The sequence below is a fragment of the Zosterops lateralis genome (assembly GCF_965231275.1).
Source record: "Zosterops lateralis genome assembly, chromosome: 8".
In the NCBI taxonomy this organism is placed as follows: Eukaryota; Metazoa; Chordata; class Aves; order Passeriformes; family Zosteropidae; genus Zosterops; species Zosterops lateralis.
Window position 1 is genome coordinate 26242507 of NC_139768.1, and position 27681 is coordinate 26270187.

At 45.2% G+C, this 27681-nt stretch overlaps 2 protein-coding genes across 2 annotated transcripts in view; one reads left to right on the forward strand and one right to left on the reverse strand.

The window, feature by feature from the left end:
* Nucleotides 1–237: 237 nt before the first annotated feature.
* Nucleotides 238–9818, reverse strand: CLRN3 (clarin 3). The gene is made up of 3 exons (XM_083866971.1): nucleotides 9467–9818; nucleotides 3744–3923; nucleotides 238–1611 (listed from the first exon to the last, which is right to left on the reverse strand). The coding sequence occupies exons 1-3, from the start codon at nucleotides 9693–9695 to the stop codon at nucleotides 1337–1339; spliced, it is 684 nt and encodes a 227-aa protein (XP_083723097.1). The 5' UTR covers nucleotides 9696–9818; the 3' UTR covers nucleotides 238–1336.
* Nucleotides 9819–27419: 17601 nt separating this feature from the next.
* PTPRE (protein tyrosine phosphatase receptor type E) overlaps nucleotides 27420–27681 on the forward strand; it is an 80678-nt gene continuing 80416 nt past the window's right edge. The window contains exon 1 of the mRNA XM_083866537.1: nucleotides 27420–27467. The gene's annotated coding sequence lies outside the window, so the exon portion shown is untranslated. The remainder of the gene's footprint in view (nucleotides 27468–27681) is intronic.

A 27681-nucleotide genomic window follows, 5' to 3' on the forward strand; every position in this document is an offset into this window, starting at 1 on the left:
TGCAGCCAAAGCAAAACTGGCAAATGTTTGGCTGCACTGTAATGTTTACAGCCCTTCCAGGCACGCAGAGCAAAGATCAGCCCTGATTTTATTGACCTGTGCCACCCCTCAAGTCTTAGAAACCCTCTTTTGTTTTTATTTTATTCCCCACTCTGCCCTCACCAACCTTTTAAGCGGGACGGAAAATCCCTCCGCTGTTCCTTTGAAAGAGCACAGCTGCACAAAGTGCTGGTGGCTTTCATCTCCAAACTTTATTTTTCTGACATAAATAGTGAGGGTTCACTTTTTGCATCTTCTCATCCCCCCTTCAAAACGCTTTTTTATCTCCACATGAGCACCTCATGTATCACAGAACAGATATGGAGCACGACTGACAATCACACTGGAAAGGAAAAGGAGCCTTTTTTTGTCTTTTTAAAGGAATAAAAAAGTCTCTCCTGGCTGCAGAGGTGAGGGGCAAAGGAACAGAAGTGCTGAACATGTGCTCTGAGCAGGATTCTGCACTTTGGATCTGTCCCAAGTCTGATTCCTCCACTTCCCTAGGAGGAATGAGAAGGGAGCTCCCCACTCCTGGGCAGTTGTGCAGTCGTGTGTCTTTGTGAGCACAATAAACACTCACAATAAATACACACAATAAATACTTAAACTGGGCAAAGGGATGGCCCTGGCCAGAAATCACCCTGATAATGCAGCTGGGGGACTTTGTGCCAGGGAGAACATGTGGAGAGGGCATGCCTGTCCCAGGTGTGATTCTACCCTTGGCTCTTGGCAGTGCTCAAAGGTCAAACAGGATTTCTTGATGTTCCATGCATTCATAACCTGTGGATATTGGGTTTCTCTGATGTTGTGGAATTGTTGAATCATTTAGGTTGGAAAATCCATGGAGTCCAACCATTCCCCAGTGCTGCCAAGGCCACCAGTGCCCCGTGTCCCCAAGTGCCACCTCCACAAGCATTTAAATTTCTCCAGGCATGGGGACTCCACCCTGGGTTCTGTGGATTTTAGCCTCAAGTGCTTCTGTGTCCAGGAGCCTCCAGGGCTGCAGGAGATCTCTAAGCAAAGCAAGGAGAAAATGGAGCAGCAGCCCCTCAGTGGCCATTTCTCCTCATCCCAAAGGATCCTGGTGTTTGCAGTCTTTCTGTCCCTCGAGATCCCAAATCCCACACAACAAAAACAGTGGCTTTGATCTTCCTGCTCAGGCCAGAAAGCAGCTAAAACCAAACCAGGCTTTTGTGTCCTCAAAACAGTCTGGGAATTGAAGTGAGCACACAGCAAATGGGAATTTGCTGTCCACATTAAAGTCATCTTCCTTCACACTCCCTTCTCCAAAGTGCCCTTAAAACAGAATAACGTCCTTTGGTGCATTTTCTATGGGTCTTTCCTGCTCTTTCTTCTTGGAATATCTGGCGTGGTCATAGAAATAGATGATGATGAGAGAGGCAATGTTCAGGAAGATGATGAGCAGCATGATCCAGTAGGAATATCCATAGATGTGCTTGGATCCAATGTGTGCCTCCAGAGAGGTGGAACAGCTGTGGGCCAGCTCCTCAGACAGCCTGTTTCCTTCCACGTTCACAGGGAAAAGGATCATGGCTATGAGGATGAGGACTCCTGGAAAATAGAAATACACATTTTAGAGGAGGAACTGTACCGCTATTTCTGTAGTGATTTACAGTCTGGTTTAATCCTTGTCCTAGTCCAGGAATTTTAATCAATTTATCTAATATTATAATTAGTAAGCTATGGGGTATTGAAAGAATTTTTGCCCCACTCAATAGTATTTTTGACAGGTGTTTTGATATAGGCAATGACATAACTAAAATTATTAGATTCTCACTGATTGTTCTTAGGTAAGGCCATTAATTCAACTTTTTTTTTTTTCATTCAGTTTAGTGCTGATGAGTATCACGTATTCACCCCTTGAGTGATTTGTAAATGTTTGTTTGATATGAGCTCAAATTCATGGAGCAGCAGTCTCACAGCTGGACAAAATAAAAACAGTTGGATAGATATCATAGGTGGATAAAAATATCACAGCTGGATAGATATCACAGCTAAATAAATACTACGACTGGATAGATATCACAGCTGGATAAAATATCACAGCTGGATAAATATCCCAACTGAATAAAGCCCTGAGCAGCCTGGCCTGTGCTCAGGATTGGCCCAAAAGCTTAGACTTGGAGCCCTCCTGTTCTTTACAACTTGAGTTATTGGATGAGTCTGGGATAAGCCCAAATGTGATGTCTTATTAGATCTGGGTCTATTTCTTACAGCGTCCCAAATGTAAAAGTTCAGTTGCTTTGACATTTATTGAAATATTGCTGCTGCATCTCTGCTTTCCTTGTGCCAACAGAGCTGTAATCTCTGAACTTTGGTGGAACAGTTCCATTCCTTCTCTCCAGGCACCTCATCCTACCCCAGCTCACGCTGGAACAGCTTCATTTTTTATTCAGGAGAGCACTGGTAGGAGAATTAGGAACCTCCAAGATGACCTCCCACATTAAATGATGCGTGATTGCCCATAAAAATCCACTCACAGCAAAATAAACTTCCAGGTCACAGCACTTGCAGGGCTGTTAAAAGTAACCACAGCCCTCAGCCAACGCAAGAGTTTATTTTCTCCTCAATATTTATTTTGGCCAGCCCATGGTCCTTTCATTTCAGTCAGAGCTTGCAGGTTCAGGTGCTGGGCTCAGGAAAAAAACTTCTCGTGGGATGAGACAATGATCTGCTTGTCTCAGAAATGAATAATTGTCTAATTTAGCTTTTGTTCACTTTTCTTACTGTGTTTCACAGCTGTTTCAGCATCTGTGTTAAAAAAATGGGTGATTTTCACACCTCTACCTGTACCTTTAATAATTCAGATTATCTGCACTATTCCCTTCCCACCAAGGTCTGGGTTTGTCCCCAGGACAGGGTGATGCTGCTGGGGACACATTTTTCCTGGACCTGCAGAGCTTTTGAAGGCCAAAATACCCATGTGCTAAAGTACTCTGTAATCAGATGTCTTAAAAGGAAATTATTCCAGTGCAAACCTATTATTAGAGGAACACCTAATCCTCTGGAGACTAATTGAGTGTGAGAGCTGCAGGACAGGGAGGGTTGGGAGCAGCCAGGCTCAATCCAAGCAGGAATGTGGGTTTCCACCTCCAGGAGCTCTTGGACAGCTTCACAGCTCTAATGACTCAGCATCTCCACCCTTTTTTTTTTTTTTTTTTTTTTTTTTTTAATGCTTGGGTAATGTTTAAACTTATTTTTTGCCTGTGAATTTTATTTTTTAAAGAGGATATAAGTTTTGCTGTGGCTTATTCCTCCAAACTGCTCCCTCCCTATAAATATATAACAATATATAACTATAAATATATAACAATATAACAATACAATATATATAGTTATATAACTATATTATATATATCTAACAATAATATTATTTTTATAAAGAATATAACAATTTATAACAATATAGTATAATATATATAATATGTAGAATATATATAATACATTATATATTATATATATAACAATATATAACAATAAATATATAACAATAAATATTATTTTATTGTTATATCACGTCTTTTAATCATATTTAAAAGATGGGTTTTCAGGTGTGCCAGCAGGCAGAATTAAAAAGCCAACTCAGAAAGCAGAAGGCATTCCCAGGTGTTTCCTCTTGCTATCTTATTCCCAAATGTTGGATTTTAAGGAACATAAATGATGATAAAAGATGTACCACTCACCACACACGGCATTCCAGGTGTAGACTCCGATGGGCCCCAGGAATGTCTGGTAGGGGTTGCTGACAGCGTTGGTGCAGGTGAACCCCGAGCTGAGCAGGGAGCTGAGCAGGGCCAGCACCAGCACCACGATGGTGGCCACGTTCAGGCCTCTGGTGCTGCTGCTGCTCATGGCATCTGCCACTGAAACACAGCAGGGTCAGGGACAGGGACAGGGACAGCAGGAGAGGGTGATGCCTGAGGGTTTTGGCTGATCTGAAGGGTTTGGGATGGAGAAAGTGCAGGAGGTTTGGAAACAGCAATGAACCCAAATCCCACATGGGGTGAGGGTACCTGGGCTGAAATAAATTCTTGCCTGCTAATCCTGCAGTTAACTGGGTTGTAAACTTCCATTCTTTAACACTTCTGTAAAAATTTCCTCTGGATGAGGCCAGACAGGAGTTTTCTGCCTAAACTGGATCAGAAATCTGGGTGTTCCTCTGCCAGTGTCTGGTCACCTCCACAAATGCCTATTTAAAACTGCTCCAATTTCAAACTCTGCTCCAGTTGTATTTTCTTTTATAATAGCAGCAGTCCCTCACATGCAATAAATCTGACAGGGAAAACCTTCCCAAAGCCCACTAAAGCTGCTGCCTGGATGGGTCAGGACAAATAAATCTGAGTGTGGTCATCCATGGGCAGATGAGGATGGTTGAGCTCATCTCCTGACTGGATCTGTCTCCATGCCCTGCAGGAAAAACTTGGTGCAGGCAGGAGTGGCTCCTTTCTTTTAAAATAAAGGAGCAGCTCCTGCTGTTTTCCACCACGACAGGACTGGGTTTGGTGAGGGTTTGGCTGAGCTTTGTGGGCACATGGGCCTGATCCCAGATCCTGCTTCCTCTCCTTCCCCAGCTTATTCCCAGATCATCCCCTGCAGTAGTTCCATGGCTCTTGTGGTCAAACCCTTCAGAACTGTCACCAATTTTTGCCCAAATCCTTCCAGTTCCTCAATAAGTTGCTGGTAACAAGAGACTCAACCCCAAATGCAACACCCTCCAAGTGTTATTTTGTTGAGGCGAATTATTTTCCTCCTCTCAATCTGAAGATTGAAAATGCAACTATAATGTGCTTTATGTTGTAAGAAATACAGTGACAATGTTTTGAATCTCTGTTCAAATAGATGTTGTGAGAGACAGAATTCTGTAGGAAAATTCCCTTTCTGTGCTGTTCTTGAACAGAGCCATTCTTGTAAAATATTCAGGCAGTGCATAACTGGGAGAAAGCACAGCAGAAAAAAAACAGTAAAAACCCCATAAAAAGGAATAAACATAATAAAAAGAGCTGTTGGCAAGGAATGAAAAGGAGAATTCCTCTCACATTTTATCTAATACTGCAGAACAAGTTAATTTCTGCTTTAGGCACTGGCAGGTAAGGATGTGTTATGGAAATCAGTTGTAAATTTAAGCAATTTTCCTGGAAGAAAAGGAAAGCAGAGCATCCAGGGCATATCACTCAGCGAGATGGAAGTGAGCAGGTTGTACCCTGCACTCGGGCTGAAGCAGCCTTGCAGCCTGGCCATCACCTGTGATCTATTTCTTGAAGAAGAAATAAGTCTGGAGCCAAAGCAGACAGGCTTGTGTAATTTCCCTCTGGCAGCCTCACTTAATTTTATCTCTGAGAACATCTCCACAACTGCCTGGCTACACCTCTTGCACCCCCTTAATTGATGTTGTTTATCTCTGACACGGAGCTGCAGTTTAGGGGAGGGCATTTTGGCAGCCTCCAGCTGTTGTAGCCGTGTCTGCAACAGCACAAGGCTGAGGGCTTGAAAGAAAATGCTCTTTTCATGGCAGCTGATTTTTTTTAATCCCTAAATAAAGCAGTCTGTGCTAACAGAAAGAATCTCCAGCAGCTGATCTATTTGAGTGGGATCAAACTCAAATGTTTTGAGTGGTACCCTGCAGCTGGAAAACCTCTGGATCTGCATAAAACAACAATTCTAGAATGAAAACAGGGTTTGGTCAGATTTCTCTTTAATTTCCTCTATCTTTTTTTATTTTTCATCTTTTATTCTGACATGTTTGGGTAGAATTTCCCAGACTCACTGAGCTTAGTCAGCCCTCCCAGCAGCTTTTACAGCTCTACAATCACCCATGACACATCAGGAATTAATCACTGAAAAAAACTCAAACAAACAAACAAACAAAAAATCCCGAGGAGAGTTCAACAGAGCTTCCAACTTTTCAGGAGATCTCTGGAAACTGACAAGAATACAAATGAATTCCAGCAATTTCCAAGCTTTTGCCATGTTTTTTTTAGAAAATTAGAAAGTGAAATGGTTCCTCCGTGCTGAGGTAAATTTGGAAAGATTTCCTTGGGTGTTGTTGGCCTTGCTGGATAAATCCTGACATTCCAGACTCTCTGGGCGTGGCTCTTCCTGAGCCTGGCTCAACCTCTACGTGTTTGACTTGGACCAGCCAAAGCTGTGACCAAACCTTCTCTGACAGACATTTTACTCATAGCTGGTTCCTCTCTAAGACAAAGAGAGGGACATTAAATAACTCTGGTTATTCAATAACTTTTGCATTCTGCCAGCCCGTCCATTCCCAGAGCCTGGGGAGTGGCTGCAGGGATTTATTGCCCTGTTAAGGCTGGAAAAGAGCCACCCATGCACAGGGCACTGCCACTGCCAGAAATGACATTCCTTTCATCTTTATGCTTGAAAATTTCTTTGAATGTTATGGTTTGTAGAGAAATAACTTGATTTTTTGTTTGTTTGTTTGTTTGTTTGTTTTTTTGTAAAGGCTGTTGTTGATCTGTTTTTGAATGGCCACTGATAAAAGTCAACCTGGGCTATTGCCGAAAATAATCCCCAAGTTCTTGACTTTGATTTACCCTTCAGGGATCATCCTTCTTTCCCCACCCCCAAACATGACAATGCCATTTGAGAAATGCTCGTGGGGTGCACAGCAGAGTCCCCAGGCAGGGCACAGCTGCTTTTAAATCATGCTGGGATTTAAAGGGATGCTTGGAACTCCTCTTGCTGGTGTCTGAAATGTTGGAATGGAGAAAGCTCAGCACTTTGTTCTTCCACAGAACTGGAAATCCATTTATTTAAGGATATCAGCAAAGGAAATGCATCTCCTGTCTTAGGAGAATAGAAATATAAATGAATTTGAATATAAAGAGAGAAGGTATGGAATTCTAGGAAGTATTTTTCCTATTTCAATTATAAATGGAATAGAATGACAGAACAGACTGGTTTGGGTGAGAAGGGACATTAAAGCCCATCCAGTGCCACCCCTGCCATGGCAGGGACACCTCCCACTGTCCCAGGCTGCTCCAAGCCCCAACCTCCCACCTGGCCTTGGGCACTGCCAGGGATCCAGGGGCAGCCACAGCTGCTCTGGGCACCCTGTGCCAGGGCCTGCCCACCCTCACAGGGAAGGATTTCTTTAGCCAATTTTTTAGCAAATAATCTAAAACATAAGAATCCTACTAATTATAGAGCCTAAGAATTAATTTGAAGTCAGCTCTTCTCATTCTGGATACCTGCCTGACAGAACCAATGAGGGATGTGGGCAACCCCAAATTTAGATTATTGATAAAGCATCACTTCCCTTCAGCAGCTGTGGAAGGAAACTCACAAATCCAGAAGCTCACTCATTTTGTTCATCCCTAAATAACTGACAGGGAGAGTTGAGATCACTTTTTGTAAATGTTCTCACAACATTTGATAAATGATAAGCACAACCCCCCAAATCAGGTGAGGGAAAACCCAACACCACCAATGCAGACCATGCAGAGACTGAAACCCTTCACTGATACCAGAGTGTTGTGAGTTCATTTCGTTAATTGTAATTAAAATCGATCTGGTGGCAACACCCAGGCTCTGGGACTGGGCTACAGGAGGTGCTTTAGACAAAGGCAGGGCACAATCCCTGGGCTGCAGCCAGCCTGGATCCTCCTCTGCTCTCCAGGGCAGGATTCCACCTTTCCCACGGAGCCCAGATCAAATCAGCCAGATCTGCCAACATGGCTCAACGTTTGGGGTTTCAGCCAACTATAAACACATCTAAATTATTTATTTATTATTATTTACTCTCCTAAAAATTGCTTTCATTATTCTGCTGTGACTGTAATGAACTAAGATTGAATGATTTGGGATTTTGTGCTGGTTGTGTAACGATACCAATCCATGCTCCACCTCTTGCTGGGAATGCTGCTGTGCTCAGGGTTCCGTGAGAACATAAATGAAATGGAAACCAGTTAAACGTGGGGACTGGTTTGTGTAACATGGCCCTGCCACCATGGGAATTCAGCTGTTTCTATAGGTGCAATTTCTGGAATAAATTAGGCTGGGGATGAGCCTAATTTATTAGGCTGTAAGTTTAGATCTGCTGTGCTGGGGCATCTCACAACAGCCTACCAAAAAAATGAAATTATTTCTTAAAGCATCTTAAAATCCCAGATTGGTTTGGGTTTGGAGGGAGCTTAAATCCCATCCAGTGCCATCCCTGACATGGCAGGGACACCTTCCACTGTCCCAGGCTGCTCCAAACCCCAATGTCCAGCCTGGCCTTGGGCACTGCCAGGGATCCAGGGGCAGCCACAGCTTCTCTGGGCACCCTGTGCCAGTCCTTATATCTAATTTAAATCCATATCTCACATTTCAAAATTACTTGACCTGCTCATATTTTTGGTACCTTTCTTTTGAGTGGCTTTTCTGCCTCTCCCGTGTGTCACCAGCATTATTGCTCTGAACTTGATGAGGCAGCCAGGCAGATAAAATCAGTGCAAACCCTTGATCCTTGCAGCAGCTCTCAGGTTTATCTATCCTTGGGTGTTGTTTTGTGTGTTTTGTTCTTTTTCCTGCCGCAGCCTTCAAGCCTTTCTCTATCACAACGGTGCTAATTCAGTAGTAGGTGGCAAAATGTTTAAAGTCAAAACAATAAATTAACATCATGAAGTTAAAAAAACCCAACAAAACAAAACCTGGAAGGTGAATTAGGTTTGTAAATCCCTTAATTAAGTGGTGAGTGTTGCTTTTCTCTTCCTCACCAAACTTCTGAAAATCAAAGTGAATTTCACAGATAGCTCCCATTTTGTGGTGTTTTTTTCCCCGTGTTCCAAGGTGCAGGCCAAGGTCACAGGTGATAAGTTGTTATTGTTGAATTTCTGTGCTTTTTGGGGGGGTCTTGTTTTATATCACTTCAATCACCCACTTAAATTCCTGTTCTCATTTACAGTATTGGAAGATGGACATCTGTCAGCAGCATGAGTAGGAAGAGCTTAGGTTTGGGTTGGATCTTGGGAAGGAATTCCTCCCTGTGAGGGTGGTGATGCCCTGGAATGGGTTTCCAAGAGAGGCTGTGGCTGCTCCTGGATCCCTGGAAGTGTCCAAGGCCAGTCCAATTCCTTCCCAATATTCAACCCAAACCTAAGATCTTCTCACTCGCGCCGCTGATGGACACATCTGTCTTACAATATTTTAAGTAATTTAGAAATATGAAATATGGATTTAAATTTGATATAAGGACTGGCACAGGGTGCCCAGAGAAGCTGTAGCTGCCCCTGGATCCCTGGCAGTGCCCAAAGCCAGGCTGGACATTGGGGCTTGGAGCAGCCTGGGACAGTGGAAGGTGTCCCTGCCAAGGCAGGGGTGGCACTGGATGGGATTTAAGCTCCCTCCAAACCCAAACCAATCTGGGACACTCTGATCCACTTCCAGGTGTGCCAGCACTTACCTTGGAAGATGGTTTGGGACACCTGGATTCCTGCCTCCACGAACTGCTCACAGGTGCCTGTGAAGAGGCCGTACTTGAGGCTGATGGTGACGTTGGAGCCGGTGCGCGAGAACCGGACCTCGCTGCTCACCCACTGCGGGGTGGCCAGCACCACACAGACCACCACGAAGGAGCTCACACAGGTACAAAAAGCAGAGGCAAACATGCAGGTTTTCTTCCTGGATGGCATCTTTGCACTGATTTTTTCCCCCCAGTTCAGAGGATTTGGTTTCCTTTAATCCTGTTTAGCATGAGGGTGATTCCTCCTCGGCGCTGTCCGAGCACAAAGTGGTTCTGGTAAACTTTAGACAAACAGCAGTGGCAATAAAAATGTAAAAGAATTGAACTTTGCTCTGGGGAAAAGGTGTTGCCAGGGTGACAACCAAAGCAGCTTGGCAAAGGCCACTGGGATTGTCCATGGATGATTCATGGTCCTTGCCAAAGCGTCACTTCCCAGATCCCAGCTGTGGGTTCATCCACAGCCTAGAGCTGGCACGTTTCCACCTTCTCCTGGGACAGTTCTGAATTCCTGCTCTTTCTCCCTAAAGTCCTGACAGCCAGGCTGCAATCTGCCTATCTATGTCTAATTGCTCTCTAATATGTTATGATAAAGTTGTAAAATGTCTATTCTCTGTTCAAATTCCCAGCTTGCCTAAGGAGCCACCCACCCATCCCTTTGGGGAACATCTCAAACTCTTTAAATTTCAGAAAATATTGTGTTGGCCTTGGGTTTTGGTGGGGTGAGGAGGTTCTATCTGTCAATGGGTTATTTTCTAAGAAAGATCTCTAATTCCTAATTTAATTCCACCTATTTTTACAGAATAACTCCTTCCCTTTTGCTTATTGTCAGGGAGGAAACAAATACCTTGAGCATGGCTTCATTTCAGGGCATCAATGGATATGTACTGGGAGAAATCCTGGAAAAATCTATTCTGGACTACAAACCAAGGGAATATATTCATTTTTTGGACCCCAGCTGACCTAAACAATGACCAAAGAACACGATTTCAAACAGAACCTTCATTGCTTAATGAAAAGACTGAAGGCAAATTTCAAGAATTTGAGATAAACTCTGTCCCCAGTATTTTGGGCTGAAACCTGGAACATAAATTAATAATTTATTGTCAGTGTCGAGTAACAGAGATTCCATTAGCTTTTATTTCTTTTAATGATAATGTCATTATTCCACTTTATACTGGAGCTCTGCTCTGGGATCATCCAGAGCTTTTGTATTAACCTTTAGGGAACAATCTGCTTCAACAGTGCTGCTGAAGTTCTTGTCCTGAAGCTTTCCTGCTTTTTCCTGTGATAACAAGGAGAGATTCCTGAATTTTTTATGGATTTGAGATAGCCAAGAATTTCTCAGGAGGAGTAAATACCTGGGAAAATACTTGTTCTGCAATGCAGTGTTATTGTACTGAGATTTTTCTGGGTTTTATGATTTTTTAAAGCAGTAATTAGATTTGACATCCATGGGTTTTATTTTTATAAAATAAAAATTTATAGTCTTAAGCTATAGCCTTATAATTTATAGTCTATTGACTTTTATTTTATTTTTCAAACTACTTGAGACTCTGATGATATCTTGGAGGTAATTATTTATAGGAATATATAAATATAATTTTTAAAAAATTATTTAAGTTTTATTTCTACATAATCAAAAAGCTTCATTAACATAGTGGAAATCAGTCAGGATTTGATTTAAGCTCTGAGGAATAAAGGGAAATTTCTTACCCTGTATAAAATAATAAGAAACCTGCCTCATTTTCTGTCCAGCACCCAGTTAAACTTTAACCACAGAAATATGGGAAGGCTCTGTTAGGCTGATCCACCTCTCCAGGTTCATTAATCCAACAGTTCTGTTCTCCAAAGGACAGAGTCCAAGACTTTATAATCCAAGGGTATTTTCTAATAAACTGAGCTCAAACCTGCCCTCCTGCCATCAGCAGTGCCACTTGTCCCCTATGAAATACGGTTAAAAATATGAAATAGGCTAAAAAATTCAATATTTAAAAACTGATGTTTGTCTTACTAAAAACTTCTAGGGAATTTTTTTCAGCTCCTTCAATTTTGATGAATTGAGCACCCAGCCTTTTGAAAATACTGAATAGCAAAGACTCAGAGCGTGGTGAAGAGCCTGGAGTTCCCTTCTTTGCAATCTGACTCAATTATATTTAGTTCTTGGTGACTCAGCTCAAATTGTTATGGCTCAAATCATTGAAACTCTCCTGTGGCTCAGGGAGTTGCTCTGTAAATGAGACCATAATTTGCTTTTTTTCTTGCTTGTCACCTTGAGGTTCATTCTCTGCCTAGGCTTTTTTTTTTTTTTTTTTTTTTTTCTTCCCCCTCACAGCTACCTGTAAGAACATCATAAAATCTGGAATTAAAGCTGGAGTTTGACAGGACACATTTCATCTGGAGAGAGAAAGGAGAAGAGATTGGTTTCCTCTGACTCAGAGAAAATATTCCCTGATCAGCACCTTCTCAACTCTGCCCCCTCTGATCCTGACTCAGCCCTGCACAGCAACCAAAGAGAAAAATCAGATTCATTTGTTCTGAGCCCGGGGGCCAGCAGAGAGATCTGCAATCCTTTGCTACATAAAATGACCCATCATTTTTAAAGCTTGATGATGTGAGTATTTCCCTTCTGTTTAAATCACTTTGCTTGAAGCCAAAAAGACAAAAGCAAAGCCTTTAAATGCAAACTTTTCATGCACATCTATTCTTTAATGTTGCAAACACATTCTTACATGGGAAAAAAATTCCTCTGATGGTTTGATGCTTTGCCCACAGTTCCAGAAGAGTCAGAGATCAGGGAGAATTTCTTTGCTCTTAAGGTGCCCAGAGAAGCTGTGGCTGCCCCTGGATCCCTGGAATTGTCCAAGGCCAAGCTGGAGCAGCCCAGGACAGTGGGAGGTGTCCCTGCCCATGGTAGGGGTGGAATGGGATAGATTTAAGGTCCTTTCCAACCCAAACTATTCCGGGATGTTCTCCCAAGGGATGTCAGCAGGGCAGGACCCAAAGTTTGGCTCCCAGGTGGAAGCTCTCAGCTGTGCTCATCACCAGCCAGGGAAATTCAAGGTGAAGCAAATTATTCTCACTTCTGCTGCAGCTGCAATGCTTCACTGCTGGTGGTTTAAAACTACCGTGTTCTGCTGAAATATTTCATTTAAAACCAACTGACTGCTGGCACAGTGACTTGGCAGCAGGGCTGGCAGGGAGTGCTGCTGATATTTGGGATTTTCCGTGGGCCTGACCTTTGTGGTGCATCCTCGTGTCTCCCACAAAGCCCTCACATCCTTTTGCATTTCCATTTTCGATCTCTGACTGCAGAGCAGCTCAGCTGCTTCATCCTTCAGCTGGTTTTGGCTCCAAAAAGATTCCAAACTCTTCTAGGAAGTGCAGGATCAGTCCATGGATTCCACACAGGATCAAGCCATGTGTTGCCAATGTTGCCTCTCCCTCTTCTGTGATGGATAAATTGGAATTAAAGCAAATTATAAAATATTAAGAATGAAATTCAGTTGTTTTTTCCCTCTGGCACTTTGCACCCAGTATTCAGATGGAAACAGGGATTTGTTTGTGCCTTTGGACTGGAGGAGGGAAATGGAATAAAGCCTCATAATTTTCTTGGAGATGAGGTTGAGAAATATGAAGCTGTACCAATCTGCAAAATGATTGCAGCAACTCTTTGGAAAACTTTGGGACTCTTTGGAAGAGAAGGGTGTGAGCTCCATTTTCATGGATCCCTGCCCAGTGCTGCTGTGGGGTGGATTTGCACAATTCCATCTTCTGATTTTTTCTTTCCCTCTGACCTTTTTTTTTTTTCCCCACAGCACTTTTGAAAGACAAAGCAAACGCCTTTGAAGCACTGAGTGGATTTCTTGCCAGAAAATGCCCAGAATTTCTCAGCTGAGAGCTCCATCAGGGGAGGTTGTGGATGTCTGAGCTCCAACGTTGGAGTGGGATCACAGCTGGAATATTGTCCCTCAGACAGGTGGAATATTGTCACCAGCCCCTCAGAGCTCAATCTTCTCACCCCAGCAGCCAGAAGGAACTGGGGAAAAAAAATAGGGGAAAAAAATAGGAGTATTTCCCACTGGGAATTAAATAAATGGAAGATCCCAAAGCCACCACACTGGAATCAGCACAAATGTGCAAAACCCTGGTTTAAAATGATTGTTGCCGCCAGGGCAACCCTTGGATGTGAGTTGCGTCCACTCTGGATACTTTGGAAAAAGTCCTGAAGTACCAGGAAAAGAGAGAATGGCTTCAAACTCCCAGGTTAGCCGGGATATTGGGAAGTGGGAACACTCTTTGCTCACATGGCAGCAGCAGGGACAGCCCTGAAATTGCCTTTTCTCAAAGATACTGGGGTTAAAAAACAATCCAGCATTAAGTTTTGATGGGAAAGAAATCCTTCCATGGGGAAATTTATCCTCTACAATTTCTGCCAGGGCACTCATCCTGGCAGAGGAAGGAGAGCAGCAGCTTCTTGAGCATCTGACTCCTTGTTTCTCCTCACTTCCAAGCTGGAAAATCCTTGGTGGGGATGTTTGCAGGCCATTATGGTAAAAATAAAGAGTTTTAAAATGAAATATTGAAATTATAGAGATATTTCCCCTTTTTTTCACTCCAAAAGTCAGTGTTTGCATTTCCCTAAACAACAGAGCTCCACTGAAACCTTTAAGATCTCTCCGGGTGTCTTTTCTCCATACCCTAAAAGATGACACAGCTTTAAAATTATGTATTCTGCTGTTAAAATGTTTTCATTTGTGGCTGAATAGTGAAATTGAGTGGTCAAGTACACTTGATTGAAGAGTGACGGGCAAAAAACACTCCTGGCATTTTAAGAAATGGGAAATACAGCCTTTGCAATATTTTCATTTTAATAAAATGTGGCTTTGAAGCTGCTTGAAGGTGTAGAGTGTTTAAAACAACCCCTTGAGGTGGAGATGGAGAGAAGAGCAGGCAGGGCAGGCTTTCATTAATTGCAATTTCTGTAACAATTTGAAAGAGATGTAGGTTTGAACACTTCAATCTATTTCTACAGACTCCTAATTTTAGATTCCAAATGTGAAAACCTTTGACAAATACCCCTTTGAAGTCATTAAATTAACTACTGCTGAAATATTACACAGCCTCACGCTTTTGCCCAATTATTCCTACTTTGAAGAGTTTTCCTTGTATTTTCAGTCTGAGATGTATTTGCAGCATCACAAATCACGGGTCTGTGTCAGTTTTTTTGCTGTCTTGCCTCTGATTTCCTGATTTTTTTTTTTTCAGGAATTTACAAGTTTTCTTCAAGTACATCAGCAAAAAGAGTGATCCACCCTGCTCCACCAAGGGCATTGTGTTGGAACACCCAAATAAAATCTTGGTGTTCAAATATTGCCTCTTTCCTATCATTTATTTTCTTGAGTTTGCCCAATTATTCCTGCTTTGAAGAGCTTTTCCTGTACTTTCAGGCTGATATGTCAGAAATCCTGGGTCTGTGTCAGTTTTTTGCTGTTCTGCCTCTGATTTCCTGATTTTTTTCAGGAATTTGTAATTTTTGTTCCACCACATCAGCAAGGAGACCAATTTACTGTGCTGCCACCAAGGTTATCATGGTGGAATTACCCAAAATAAAATGTTGGTGTTAAATACTGCCTTTTTCCTGTCATTTATTCCCTGAGCTTGAGGCAGAGGTGACGCCTCTGTACCAGAGAGCAGCAGAGTGCCTGGAATTGCTCCAGGTGAGGTTCCCACCAATTCTGCTGGAATAATGTTCCTTCCAAGGATGGGCTGCAGGGGCTGGAGCCAGCCAGGAGCCGTGGGAGGCCCTGCAGCATCTCTGGAAAATTGGAAGCCAAGGTGAAACGGCTGCCAAAGAGCTGCCAACTGCTGAGAGAGGTTGGATTTGTGATGGGAAGAGAGGAAAAGACACCTGAGCACTGGGCTGGGAGGTGGAGGAAGAGAAGCCCCTGTTGGATATTGGATTATCCCAGGCTTGGGAGAAATGTGGGCTCATCTGCTCGTTGTTATCTTATTTTTGCACAACGTTTCAGCCTTCCACTTTCTCAAATTTATTTTTTGGTACAGCTTCTGTCTTCCTTCTGTCAAGGTAATTCAATTGTTACTAAACGGCTGCAAATCCCAGAGCAGCCTCGTTTCTCATCCTCTCCCCTTTCTCAGCAGCAGAAATTCCCTTCAGACCTTGTCTGGACAGATCTGAAATTGGGTTTTAAGACACTTCATCCTTCAGATCCCCACTCCTGGATGGATTTAAATCTAGATTTCTGGCTGAAGCTCTCTATCACAGAGCATCACCCTGGGTTGCTTTTCTGCAGCCAACAAAAAAAATCAGCCTCAGGCTGTTGGCTCCAGCTCGTTAATGAATCCTGGAAAACACAAGTGGCATAAACCTGGCCTTGGAGCATCCTGGGTGAGACTGGGAGGATGCAGAGCTGGGGACTAACGAGGCTAAATTATCAATATAATCATCAATTATGGACCTGAGTGTGGAAGACTGGATGAAGTTCTTGCTACAACTTTATCTCACAATTGCACAATTTATTTAGATGTTCCCCTTCTGTCCAGCAAATCCCTTCACACCAAAGAATGAATTAAAAACTTTATTGTACAACTTGGCTTCCCATTTCTGTCCCATGACTAATTAATTTTGGGACCACACAGCCTGACAGTATCCTTAATTCCTGCACTAATAAAAGTGTGGTCATTTTGTCCAACATGTGTAATAATTCTATTTATTTTATCACCTGGCCATAAGCACTCATTTAAATTAATATCCAATTCTTTTGCAAATGCTTCCCAGCCAGAAAATCGCTGACTTGCAGCATTTGATCTGCAAAAATGTTCATTAAAATCCAACTCCTCCCTGGTGCTGAGCCCTCTTGCTCTGCCATGTCTGCTCATGGAATTTCAACCTCCCACTAAATGGCTGTTTCCTCATCAACACGATGCCAAAGGGACGTAAGTAGGCCCTGGTGAAGTTTCCTGCAGAAGACACAAATATTCACAGATGTTCTGATATATTTTTTTCCTCCTGGTGGGTCTTTCTTTACACCCCCTAATTGTCTGAGATCCTAAATATTGCCTGTGTGGCTGTGGGGGGTTGGAAAATAACATGGAGAATCATTAAGGCTGGGAAAATTTATTAAGATTGCTTGGATCTCTCCTGGAGGAGGGATTTCCTCTGCTGGGATACTCTTGTTGTTTTGGGACATCCTTTGGGAAACTTAAACATGGTGTGCATTGGTATGGCAGAGGTTGAAAGTAAAATATAGGAACATTAAGGTTGGGAAAGACTTTTAGGATCACTTGGATCTCTCCCGGAGGAGGGATTTCTCCTGCTGAGATGCTCTTCTTGCTCTGGGACACCCTTTGGGAAACTTAAACATGGGTATGGGGGAGGTTGAAAGTAAAATATAGAAACATTAAGGTTGGGAAAGACTTTTAAGATTACTTTGATCTCTCCTGGAGAAGGGATTTCTGCTGCTGGGAAGCTTTTCATGTTCTGGGACATCTTTTGGAAAAGTTAAATATGGTGTCCATGGGCATTGAGGGGTTTGAAAGTAATCCAGAGGTTGATTAAGGTTAGGAAAGACTTTTAGGATCACTTGGATCTCTCCATGAGGCAAGATTTCTCTTGCTGAGATGCTTTTCTTGTTCTGGGACATATTTTGGAAAACTTAAATATGGTTTGTATGGGCACTGGGGATTTAAAAGTAATCCAGAGTTAGATTAAGGTTAGGAAAGACGTTTAAGATTTTTCCTGGAGGAGGGATTTCTCCTGCTGGGATTCTCTTCTTGCTCTGGGACATTCTTTAGGAAACTTAAACGTGGTGTGCATGGGTATGGGAGAGGTCGAAAGTAAAATATAGAAACATTAGGTTGGGAAAGACTTTTAAGATTACTTGGATCTCTCCTGGAGAAGGGATTTCTCCTGCTGGGAAGCTTTTCATGTTCTGGGACATCTTTTAGAAAAGTTAAATATGGTGTGTATGGGCACTGGATGTTTGAAAGCAAGTAAGCTCCATTAAGGTTAGGAAAGACTTTTAGGATCCTTCCTGGAGCAGGGATTGCTCCTGCTGGGAGGCTCCTCCGGCTCCGGGAGAGGTGCGTGGCAGGGAGCGGAGCCAAGAGGCAGCGAGATGTGCCTGGAGCCGCCGTGACTCCGCTAATCCCCTCCTCCCCCCTCCCTGCCCTACCTTCCCACCTGCCCGTTCTATTCCGGGTGTCCCCGTCCCGCTCCGCTGGCCCTTGGAGGGGACACTGGGGACCGCCAGGCTCAGGTGTGTCCCTGAGCGACACACCCCGGGCGGGCTGGGCAGCGAGGGGACACGGCCTGGAGCCAGGGGCCACTCCTGCATCGCGGGGGCACGTGGGGATGGGGACACGGGGATGGGGACACGGGGATGGGGACACGGGCAGGTGTAGGGATGGGGACACGGGGATGGGGACACGGGGATGGGGACACGGGCAGGTGTAGGGATGGGGACACGGGCAGGCGCGGAGCCGGGAGGAGCTCGGGGGGGAGCTGGGCGCTCGCAGCACAGCCGGAGCGCGCCGGGGAGCGGCGGGGCTGTGGCTGTCTCAGCGGTGGCGGGGCTGTGGCTGTCACTGTCGCTGTCGCTGTCGCAGCCGTGGCGCTGACAGAGCCCCCAGGCCGTCCCCCGGCCGCGCCGCTCCCGCTGCAGTGCGGGCCGTGTCCGCCAGGCGGCGCCGCGGGCCGGGCCGGGCCGAGGCTGAGCGCGGGCTCGGGAGCGGCCGCGGGAGCGGGAGGAGGCGGCGGCCAGAGGGAAATTTCCTGCCGGGAGCCGCCGCCCCGGCCCACAGCGCCTGCCCGGCCGGCCCGGCCGCGCCGCCAGCGGCCCGCGGAGCCGCCGCCGCCGCGCAGGTGAGCGGGGGAGCGGGGGCGGGGGGAGCGGGCAGGGAGCGGGGATGCCCCGGCCGCAGGTGCCGGGAGCGGCTCCGCTCGGTGCGGGGCTGCCCAGCCGGGCACGGGCGGGGAGAGCGCCGCGCTGCCCGGGGCCGGCCCTGGGCGCGGCAGCGACAGCCCGGCAGCGACACCGCCGCGGGGACAGCGCCGGCCGGGCGGACGCGGGTGCCCGGCGGGGCTGGGACTGCGCCGCGCTCGGGAGATGCGGGACACGGGCACCGCCGCCTGCCCGCGCATCCCCGGACATCCCCGGGCTTCCCTGTGTATCCCTGGACATCCCTGGGTATCCTCACCCATCCCTGGACATCCCTGGGTATCCTCACGCATCCCTGGACATCCCCGCGCATCCCGGGTATCCCTGGACACCCCGGCTGATCCCTCCCGGGCGCGCTCCCCCGGGCTCTGCCCCGCTCCCGGGACGGGGCTGCCGCCTGAGCTGCGCCTTTAAAAGCGATTATCTCCCGTCGCTTCTCATCCATCCCCTCGTGGAAGGAGCGGGGCCGCGTTCAGGTGAGCGGGGCCGGGGGCTGCGCACGAACTGCTCTGCTCTGCTCTGCCACGGCCGAGGCTGGTGTGTTTAAACTCCCTCTATTTCCATTTGTTCCGTTTATTAGTTTGGCTTTCACGCGGCTTTTCGCTGCCTCCCATCCCGGGATTTTATTCTCTTTTCTCGCGGCTCTGCGGAAAGGGTTAATGGGTGTTTGCTGTGGGGGAACAGTGTTTGCTGATGGTGAAAGGCTGTCTCCTGGGTTTTCTCCCGGTTCTCCAGCGAGGCTCCTCTCCGGGTGGTGATTTGCTGTGTGTTCAGCTGTGTCTGATGTGTGTGTCTGTGTCTGATTTGGATGGGGTACACGCTGCTGAGCTGAAAGAAAAGACAGTGCTTAACGAGCTTTCTTCTTTATTATTATTATATTTTTTTCCCCTACGATGTTATAATCTGCGGAAAGTAGAACTAAAGATGCAGCGAATTGGGAAAAAAGAAATTAAAGTACATGACAGCTGTACCTTCTGTGCGTGTTGTGTTTGGGGCTTGTAAATAAATAAATAACTAAGTAACTTCTGATGAAAACTAATGACGTTCAGCTGGAAGCTGGGTGTAGTTTAGCAGAGATTTAAATGCAGATAAAATGTGCTTTCCTCATCCTGGACGGACGTTATCATCCACTTGGCTTTGCTGGGGGATAAATGGAACCAGTTAAACCTTGGAGTGGGAAGTTTTAGGTGGTTTGGGGGGACTGGCTTGGTCTTGTTCTTGAGCAAGGTGGAATTTGGGCTCTGAGAGGAGTTTTAATGGGGGTAGCGAGGTGTCTATGGGGTAATCCCTGTCTGCTCTGTGCTTGGGGTGAAAAGGGGTGGGGATGGAGCGGGACAAGCAGGTTGAGGTCCCCAGGATGAGGGGGCCATGCTGGTGGGGATGCAAACATCCCTTGTGGGGTGATGGATCAGCAGAGCCCAGCGAAATTCAGCTGAAAACATTTGTTTTGTCAAGTGCCGGGACGAGCTGAAATGTGTGGAGCGAGCTCAGAAATGTGCGAGAAGGAGGGGAAGAAAATAATGCGAGGAACAAACTGGTGTGGGCGTAGTGTTTGATTGCTGTGCTGTGCTCCCAAATAAAGGGATGGCTGTGCTCCCCTGGCCCCGCCGGGCTGTCACTGATGCTGCTCTGTATTCCTGACATGCAGGGATTCTCCCCAGCACCGAGCAAAACTCAATCCCTGCTTTGGAAGCTTTGCTGACACCTTTAACAAACCCAGACGTCTTTATGTACCTAAAGCAGGGTGCTGGGGCTGTTTGGGCTGCAGGAATTTCTGCTCAGGTGCTAAATGGGGAATTTCAGCACATTTGGGTCCTAGTTTATGTTTGTATCTTGGGTTTTTTTTCCTGTTTTCTACCTGGTACATTTATGGTTATCTATCTGTTAACAAACTCAGTCGAGGTTTTTCATGTGTGAGTAAGGGCTGGCTTTCTATAAACCAACTGCCTTTAATCCATGAATTTTCTTTGTCTTGTTCTTCTTCGCTCACCCTCTGTGGCATTCCCAGCTCCTGGGTGGTGTCAGGAATGCTGAAATGATGGGAAGCTGGACAAGGATAGTTGGGGGACTCAGGGGGTTCAATGTCTGTGTCAAACCTTGTGTCCCACACAGGTTCTCGTGGAGCTGCTCCTTGCCCTGCACAGGTTGGGCTCCTGCACCTTCCCAGCTGGAAGGTGACAGCCCCGGAGGAGGATTTTGGAGTTTGTTGGGTTTCTGGAGCTGTTGATGTCCTGACCAAAGCTGCAGAGCTGTGTTATTAACCGAGCTGGTTTCAGAGTTGTTGTTCCAGCAGAGCTCTGTCTGGCGTACTCGGTGACCTTTTTCTCACTCGTTTTTAAGAGGTTTTGTGAAGAAAAATGAGTGGACAGGGTTTGACAAACTGCCAAGTGAAATAGAGCTGGAGGAAGTCAGCGCAATTCTGCCCTGTCACAGATGTCCTTGGTGTTTTCTGAGAGTCAGATCCATGTGCTACAGGAACACAGGAGGGTTTGGCTTGGAGGAGACCTCAAGGCCCATCCTATTTCACCCCTGCCACGTAGGGACCCCTTCCACTGTCCCAGGCTGCTCCAACCTGGCCTTGGGCACTGCCAGGGATCCAGGGGCAGCCACAGCTGCTCTGGGCACCCTGTGCCAGGGCCTGGCCACCCATCCAGGGAGAAATTCCTTCCCAATATCCCAACTAAATGTCCCCTCTAGTTTAAAACCCATTCCTGTCACTGCCTTGTCAAAAGCCCCTCTCCAGCTCTTGTTATCAGCAAAGTGCTTTATGTTCTTCATGCTTGGTGATGCCAGGTAAATTTGTTCAACGTTTTGGAGCAGCTCAGCTGCAGTGGGAAATAAAAAAGAGCAGGTGTGGAATGCTGTGGAGGAGGGAAAGCAGGAAAATCCCAAGGAATGATAATTGGGAGCACACAGTCCACCCTGCTCAGTGTGCTCGATGAAGGAGTGGGAGCTTCTGCAGGAAAATGATTCAATTACAGAGAGCCTGAGGGTTGTGTTGGTCCCTCCTGGGCATGATGTTGGCACTTTGTAAATGTGATGCTGTGTTTCGGTCTCTGTTTCCAAATTATTCCTCAGCATGGATTGCTGGCAGGGCTGAGCAGCAGGTGGAGATCCCGTGTGTGGTGTCAGAGCACTCAAAGGCCATCAGCCATGAATGGTGATGTTTGGGTGGCCAAAACCTGCCTTACATGGGGATTTAAAGTGAATTATTCTTATTCTGTCTCTGGACACGTCATGAAAATTCCTCAGAAGCAGAGGTTGCAAACAGATGTTTTGGGTAAGAAGCTGCAATTCCATCCTTATTCCAGGGAAGGCTGGCAGGGAGGGACCATATTTCCTTTACAAGCAGCATGGTGGGAACAGCACAATGGGATGGGTTTGGTGACTCAGACTCCAACTCTGTCACTTGCTCCTCATCCAGCACCCCCAGGGAGGCTGCAGTTTGTCCCAGGGAGGCTGCAGTTTTTCCTGCATCTCTGCAGGATGGGAAGCAGCAGAGGAACCAGAGGAGCCAGACCTGAGGGATGCTGTTTGGATGCCGAGGAGCCAGACCTGAGGGATGCTGTTTGGATGCCCGCAGTGAGCGGCTTTCTGCTCCTTGATGGGCATTTCATTATTGATCTCCTGCTGCAATATTAATGGCAGCAGAATCCCTCTGTAAGCTGCAATATCGTTCTGTGCCCAGCATGGGAAGTGGTGTGAATTAGAGCCATGAATTATGAAGGAGTTTGGAATTGCCTGGTCTTGGTGGAGCGTTTAGGGCTCCCCTGGATGTGGCTCTGGTTTTATGGGCTCAGAACTGTCTCAGGGAATGATTTGGGTGTTGCTTGAGCTGTCTTGTGATGCAGCAGAATTCGGGCTGAATGAGGAGTGGATGCCCTGTGCAGGATTTCTGCGTCTTTTCTAACTCTAATCCTGTATTTTTTGCTCATTATGCCTTTCTGCACAGGGTTTCATCCTGGTCTGTCTGATCTGAATTACACAATCCCAAATGCTCTAAGTGTTAACAGTAAAAAACCCCTGCCTGTATTTATTCCAAACTTCTTGCTGAAATGTGGATATCTCTTCAGGTTTGTTGTACAAATACATTTAATACTTGTGTAAGCCAGAGCTGAAATGAGATCCTGATAAGGCAGCGATTAGGAGGAACTGAGCAGCAGCATTTTGTTGAAGTGTTTGTACAGGATTTAATTTTGAGTTCTTCACATCATGGAGTGCGTTTTTAAGGCACGTTCAGCCAACATACTGCAGGTATAATAACAATTCCATCCCTGCTATCCCTCTGCCTGCCCAAATCGTCTGTGTTTCCTGCAGAGGATGCCTCAGCAGTGACATCCTCTGCCCCAAAAATGCCCTTTTCCCTTTGGCTGCTGGCACTGACTCAGTGCTGAAATGGCAAAGTCAAATCTGCTCACAGAGATCTGTCTGTGTTCAAAGGTGTTTCCTGGCTGAGGGGAGAAATAAAACTGGGAAGAAATTGGCTGGATTGGTTTGTTGCTTGCAGTGATAGTGAATTGTCACTGGGAAATGTGCAACAACTCAGTTCTGGGGTTTTCTATCACTTTTATCCCTTCTGTGAAAAAGAAAAAGTGCTCAGTCCTGAAAGCTTGTCTTAGCTGAGATTTCCTTTTCCTAATGTACAACAAATTTTTTTTTTTTGTAAGAATGAGAGATCTGAGCAGGTAAAACCAAAAAACAAAACTGTAAATCAGGCAGCGGTGAGATGAGACATAAACTAAAAAAAATACCTGAGCTCTCGAAGTGCCAATTTTGGGATTCCTGTGTTGGGAAGAGGCAGCTCTTTCCCACAGGAGTGTGAGGATGCCCCAGCAGCTGGAAGGAGCTGTGCCAGAACAGCTGTTCCCTGAAGATAACACACAAACAGGGATGCAGCAGCAAGAACCACCGGGAAGAATGAGCACTTGGAAAGGCTTTGGTTCAGTAGGATAATCAATTTGAAAGAGAAAGCAAAGAACAGATTTGCAAGGGAAGAAGTGAGAAGTGGGTTATTCATGTCACTTCTAAAAGATCAAGACACAAAAATCAGGGCAGCTGGAGGATAAACCTCCCCAACTTGAAGTTTTGCTCTGGAGAAAATAATTTAGAATGAAATATCCAACTGCACATCTGTGGCAAGATCTCACCCTCCTGAGCTCAGTGGATTCCACGTTTCCTGCTGCTTGAGTGTTCCTTTAATTGGAGTTTCTTTAATTAGGGTGTTCCATTAATTGGGGTTTGAGTTTTCTTCCCTTCCACCAAAACCAATCTCTTTCACCTGGAATAAGGTCTGGAGGAAGCTGAACCAGAGCTGCCGTGGTTCATCCTGGTGCCCCTTGAAGACCAGCAGAGCAATTTTGGTTGAGCCAGACTGGGATGAACTGGGAACTCAAAGGTTCCAAACCCATTTTTCCCATAGCTGTGGGATGATGTGGGTTGGGATGAGGATGGAGTGGTTGACTTGGGGTTGGTTGTAAGGGCTGGTACTTCCCTGTCAGTGATCCTGAATCCCACAGGTGCCCCAGGGGCTGCTGCTGTCCTGTCTGTGAATTCCCAAAGCTGGGAGGTTCATACAATGCCTGCTTTTATCTTGGCATTTGCTCCCGTAATTTCTTACCTCCCTTGGTTCATTTAATTGAATTTTTCCTCCCAAAGAAAATCTAACTCTGGTAAATGAAAATCAGCGTGATCACAACTTGAAGCCAGCGATGAAAATTCCTGCTTACAGACCCTCTGGTTTGCAGGATATTTGATGAAGAATCTGTAAATATTTCTTTGCCAAGAGCTGTAATTCCTCAGCTTCAAAGCAGTTTTCCTTCCTAACCCTTCCCTCACTCTGTGCACTGTTTCTTTTGGTGAATTCCATCTTGATTGTCTTTTGCTCTTTAATCTTGTCGTCTTTGCTGATTGTCCTTGGAGGATTAATTTTCCTCTGCATTCCTAGTCTTGGTTTCTGCTGGGATATTGCTAGAGCTGCAGTGCTGGGCCTTTCCTGAGTAGTAAAATCCTGATTTAAACAGGCCATAAATAATGTTTGTACCCCGTGTTCTGTGGGTTTCCATGTCTCAGGGACTGAGTCTGGTTAATTTAAATTTGGTTTTCATGGATGTCTTCAATCATGCTGCAGAATGTCACTTAAAACATTTAATTATTCAATGATATTAATTGATCTGCAGCCTGTCTTTCCACTAATCTGATACAACAAAGTTTGCAAATTGCTGCTGAGAGGAGGATTGTGGTGGAACAGCTTTCAGATTGCAGCAGAAAAGCCTTTGTGTAACCACGTTAAAATGATAGATGCTTTCCCTGTTAAACACAGGCCTGAGTTTAAATGGGTTCACGTTATCATTTTGTTTGCAGATGTCAAAAGCTCATTAATTTGAAGTCAAACTCCCTACCTTGCTGCTTCAAATTGCTTTTAAATTACACGTGTGCTGCTCGATCTTGAAAAGCCCAAATTAAAAACTCAGCTGAGGGCAATTTTCAAGGCCACAGATCCAACACTTAATTCTAATCTGTTTTCCACAGGCAAACCTCCCACTCCAGCACTGCTTCCCGGCACAAGTGGGGGGAGAGGAAGTTGTAGAGACTCAAATATTTCTGGGAAGGTGGAGAGGAAAGGAAAAGGTGGAAACAGGGAACTCTCTTTAAATAATGACCTATTTACATTACATAGTTTGAACTATTACAAATAGGCTTAGGAGCTTGTGGTGTTGAGATAATGGGTCTGTCATAATGGGGCATTTTTCAAGGAGGGGCTTCAGATCCTTGGGTCAGTTTTGGGTGCCTCAAAACAGCATCTTTGACAGGTGAACTGCCCGTTATTTTTATATATTTATATATATGTATCAAATTTTTAATATATGTATATATATAAAGTTATTTATCAGTTTTGTGCATGTGTAACTCGAGCTGTAATTTGTCCTGAAGAAGCTCAACTGCATTGCATCAAACTATTTACCCTTGAAATTTGGCCTCGTTCACCAGAATTTTCTGAAGAAGAAACTTGAATAATTTCCTTGAAAAAATCACTGAACTCTCAAAACTTTCTCTGTGAAGAGAGTTTTACATTTCTGTTTTCAGGAGCTAATACCATGTGGGATGCTGGTGTTGCTGACCGTGTTCTTCCAGGGCAGTTTTGCTCTGTGTACTTTTACTGGAACGGGATTCAAGGATGGCCAGGCCATCCTGGAGGGTTTTTTTTTGGTTTTTCCCTTCATTCCCAAGGCCGTCACTGGGAGCTGTAATCGGAACCAGCTCCGGAGCGTGGGAAAGGAGGAGAGGAAGGAACTGTCCTGCCAGAGAGCGTTTGCAGAACTGTGCCCAGCTGTGCAGGGGCTGGGGGAAGGGAGAAGGCAATGAGGGGCTGATCTTTCAGCTAGAAATGCAGTCACAGCTGAGTATTAGTTATTCAGAACTCTGGTAAATGGTTTTTAAAAAAATTTAATTTTGCTGAATTTTGATGTATTAGAAACTCTTAAATTCAGTGCCTTCTATCAGCTCTTCTGAAGCTGAGCATAAACCACGTCTTGTGCTGTTTTGTGTCCATCCAGCAGTGCTTTGGACACCTTTAACCATCTTAAATGACTATTTTGTTATTCAAAGATGTTTGATTCACTCTCTCTGCTGAGGGAAAGGAGTTTGGGAGATAAACTGGTAGAGTTTCAGTGTTGGGTAATGTGCATTTCACACGTTTATGTCTATACAAAGAAATTGATCCTTGCCACCAAAAGAAATGAATCAAAGGCAACAGAACAAGACAAAACAGAGGAAAATGTTTTTAAGGTGTGATTTCTGTACAAATAACAATGGATAGAGACAGTCCATGGATGGTTTGACTGAGAATAAAGCAAGGTGGGATTTGGGGATTCGATTAGAAGGGAAACTTCAGGCAGTTGATTTTTAGTTCCCAGGGGCAGAAGTGGCTTTGTGGGGGAGCAGAGATTTTGGGAAAGGGAGGACAAAGAGAAGCAGGAATTGAAGTGAGGCTTGAGGGATGCCTAGAGTGAATGGGGATGAAAATCCCACCTAAGGACAGGGTTTGGAGGATCCCATCTCTGCTCTTCACCTTCCCAGGATAACCAGGGAAGAATTTGGAGCTGGCGAGGGTGATGGGCTTTGAATTTCTGCTTTGAATAATCAGAGCCTGAACACAGAAAACATCTTGCACGTGTGGCTTTACGTGCATAAAAGACTTTGTCATAAAAATTGATTTCCAGAGCAAGATCTGCCCTCGTTTTTTAATGACTTGAGTGTGGCTGAGCTGGAGCTTTCACTTAGTTAAACTCATTTCCCACCTGCTTCTTATTTTGAGACACGCCGTGGCTTTGGTGGTGGTTGTTGAGTTGGTTCGTTGAGTTGGTTGAGTTGGTGGTTGAGAGTTGCTTCGATGTGTAAGGATGAAACAAAAAAGGGGGATTTTTAGAGAAAATACGAAACAAAAAAAAGTGGATTTTTGGAGAAAATATGGAATGGAAAAGGGGGATTTGGGGAGAAAGGAGGAAATGAAAAAGGTGGGGTTTTGGAGAAAGTATGAAACAAAAAAAGGTGAGTTTTTGGAGAAAGTATGAAACAAAAAAGGGTGAGTTTTTGGAGAAAATGGGAAAAAGGTGGATTTTTTGAGAAGGTATGAAAGGAAAAAGGTGGATTTTTTGAGAAAATCTTGTATTTCTTTTGAAATTTTCTCCCTGACGTGATACCAGCCCTTTGTTGATGCCCAGTGGGCTGCTGCCCGAGGAGCCACAAACACCAATTGTTTTGGGGAGCATGAGTGGCTCTGGCCCTGAACACTGCAGCCATTCATGGGCGCTGCCTCCAGGGCTCACAGGAACCTTTATCCCTGCAGGGAAACTGGAATTTTCCTCGGGGACAGAAGCAACAAAGCCCAAGGGGGAAAATGAGCCCGTTCAGCAGCGATTTGTTCCATCCTGTGAAGGGCAAGGCAGGAGTGTAGGGAAGTCCCCTCTTCCCTCAGCCAAAGGCAGGTGATGACATTTCTTGGGTTTTTTGGGGGGCTTGTGGTTGTGTTTTATGGATTTGTGGTTTATTTTTCTCTTAATCTCACTTAACTCTCACATGATGCTGTTCTTAAAAATCCCTTGTAGTATTTGTGTTTCTATTATAATTTTATGCTAAAAATATGCATTAGTTCTACATGCACTGATGAATTGTATCTGTGGGATGTAAACATGGCAAAAT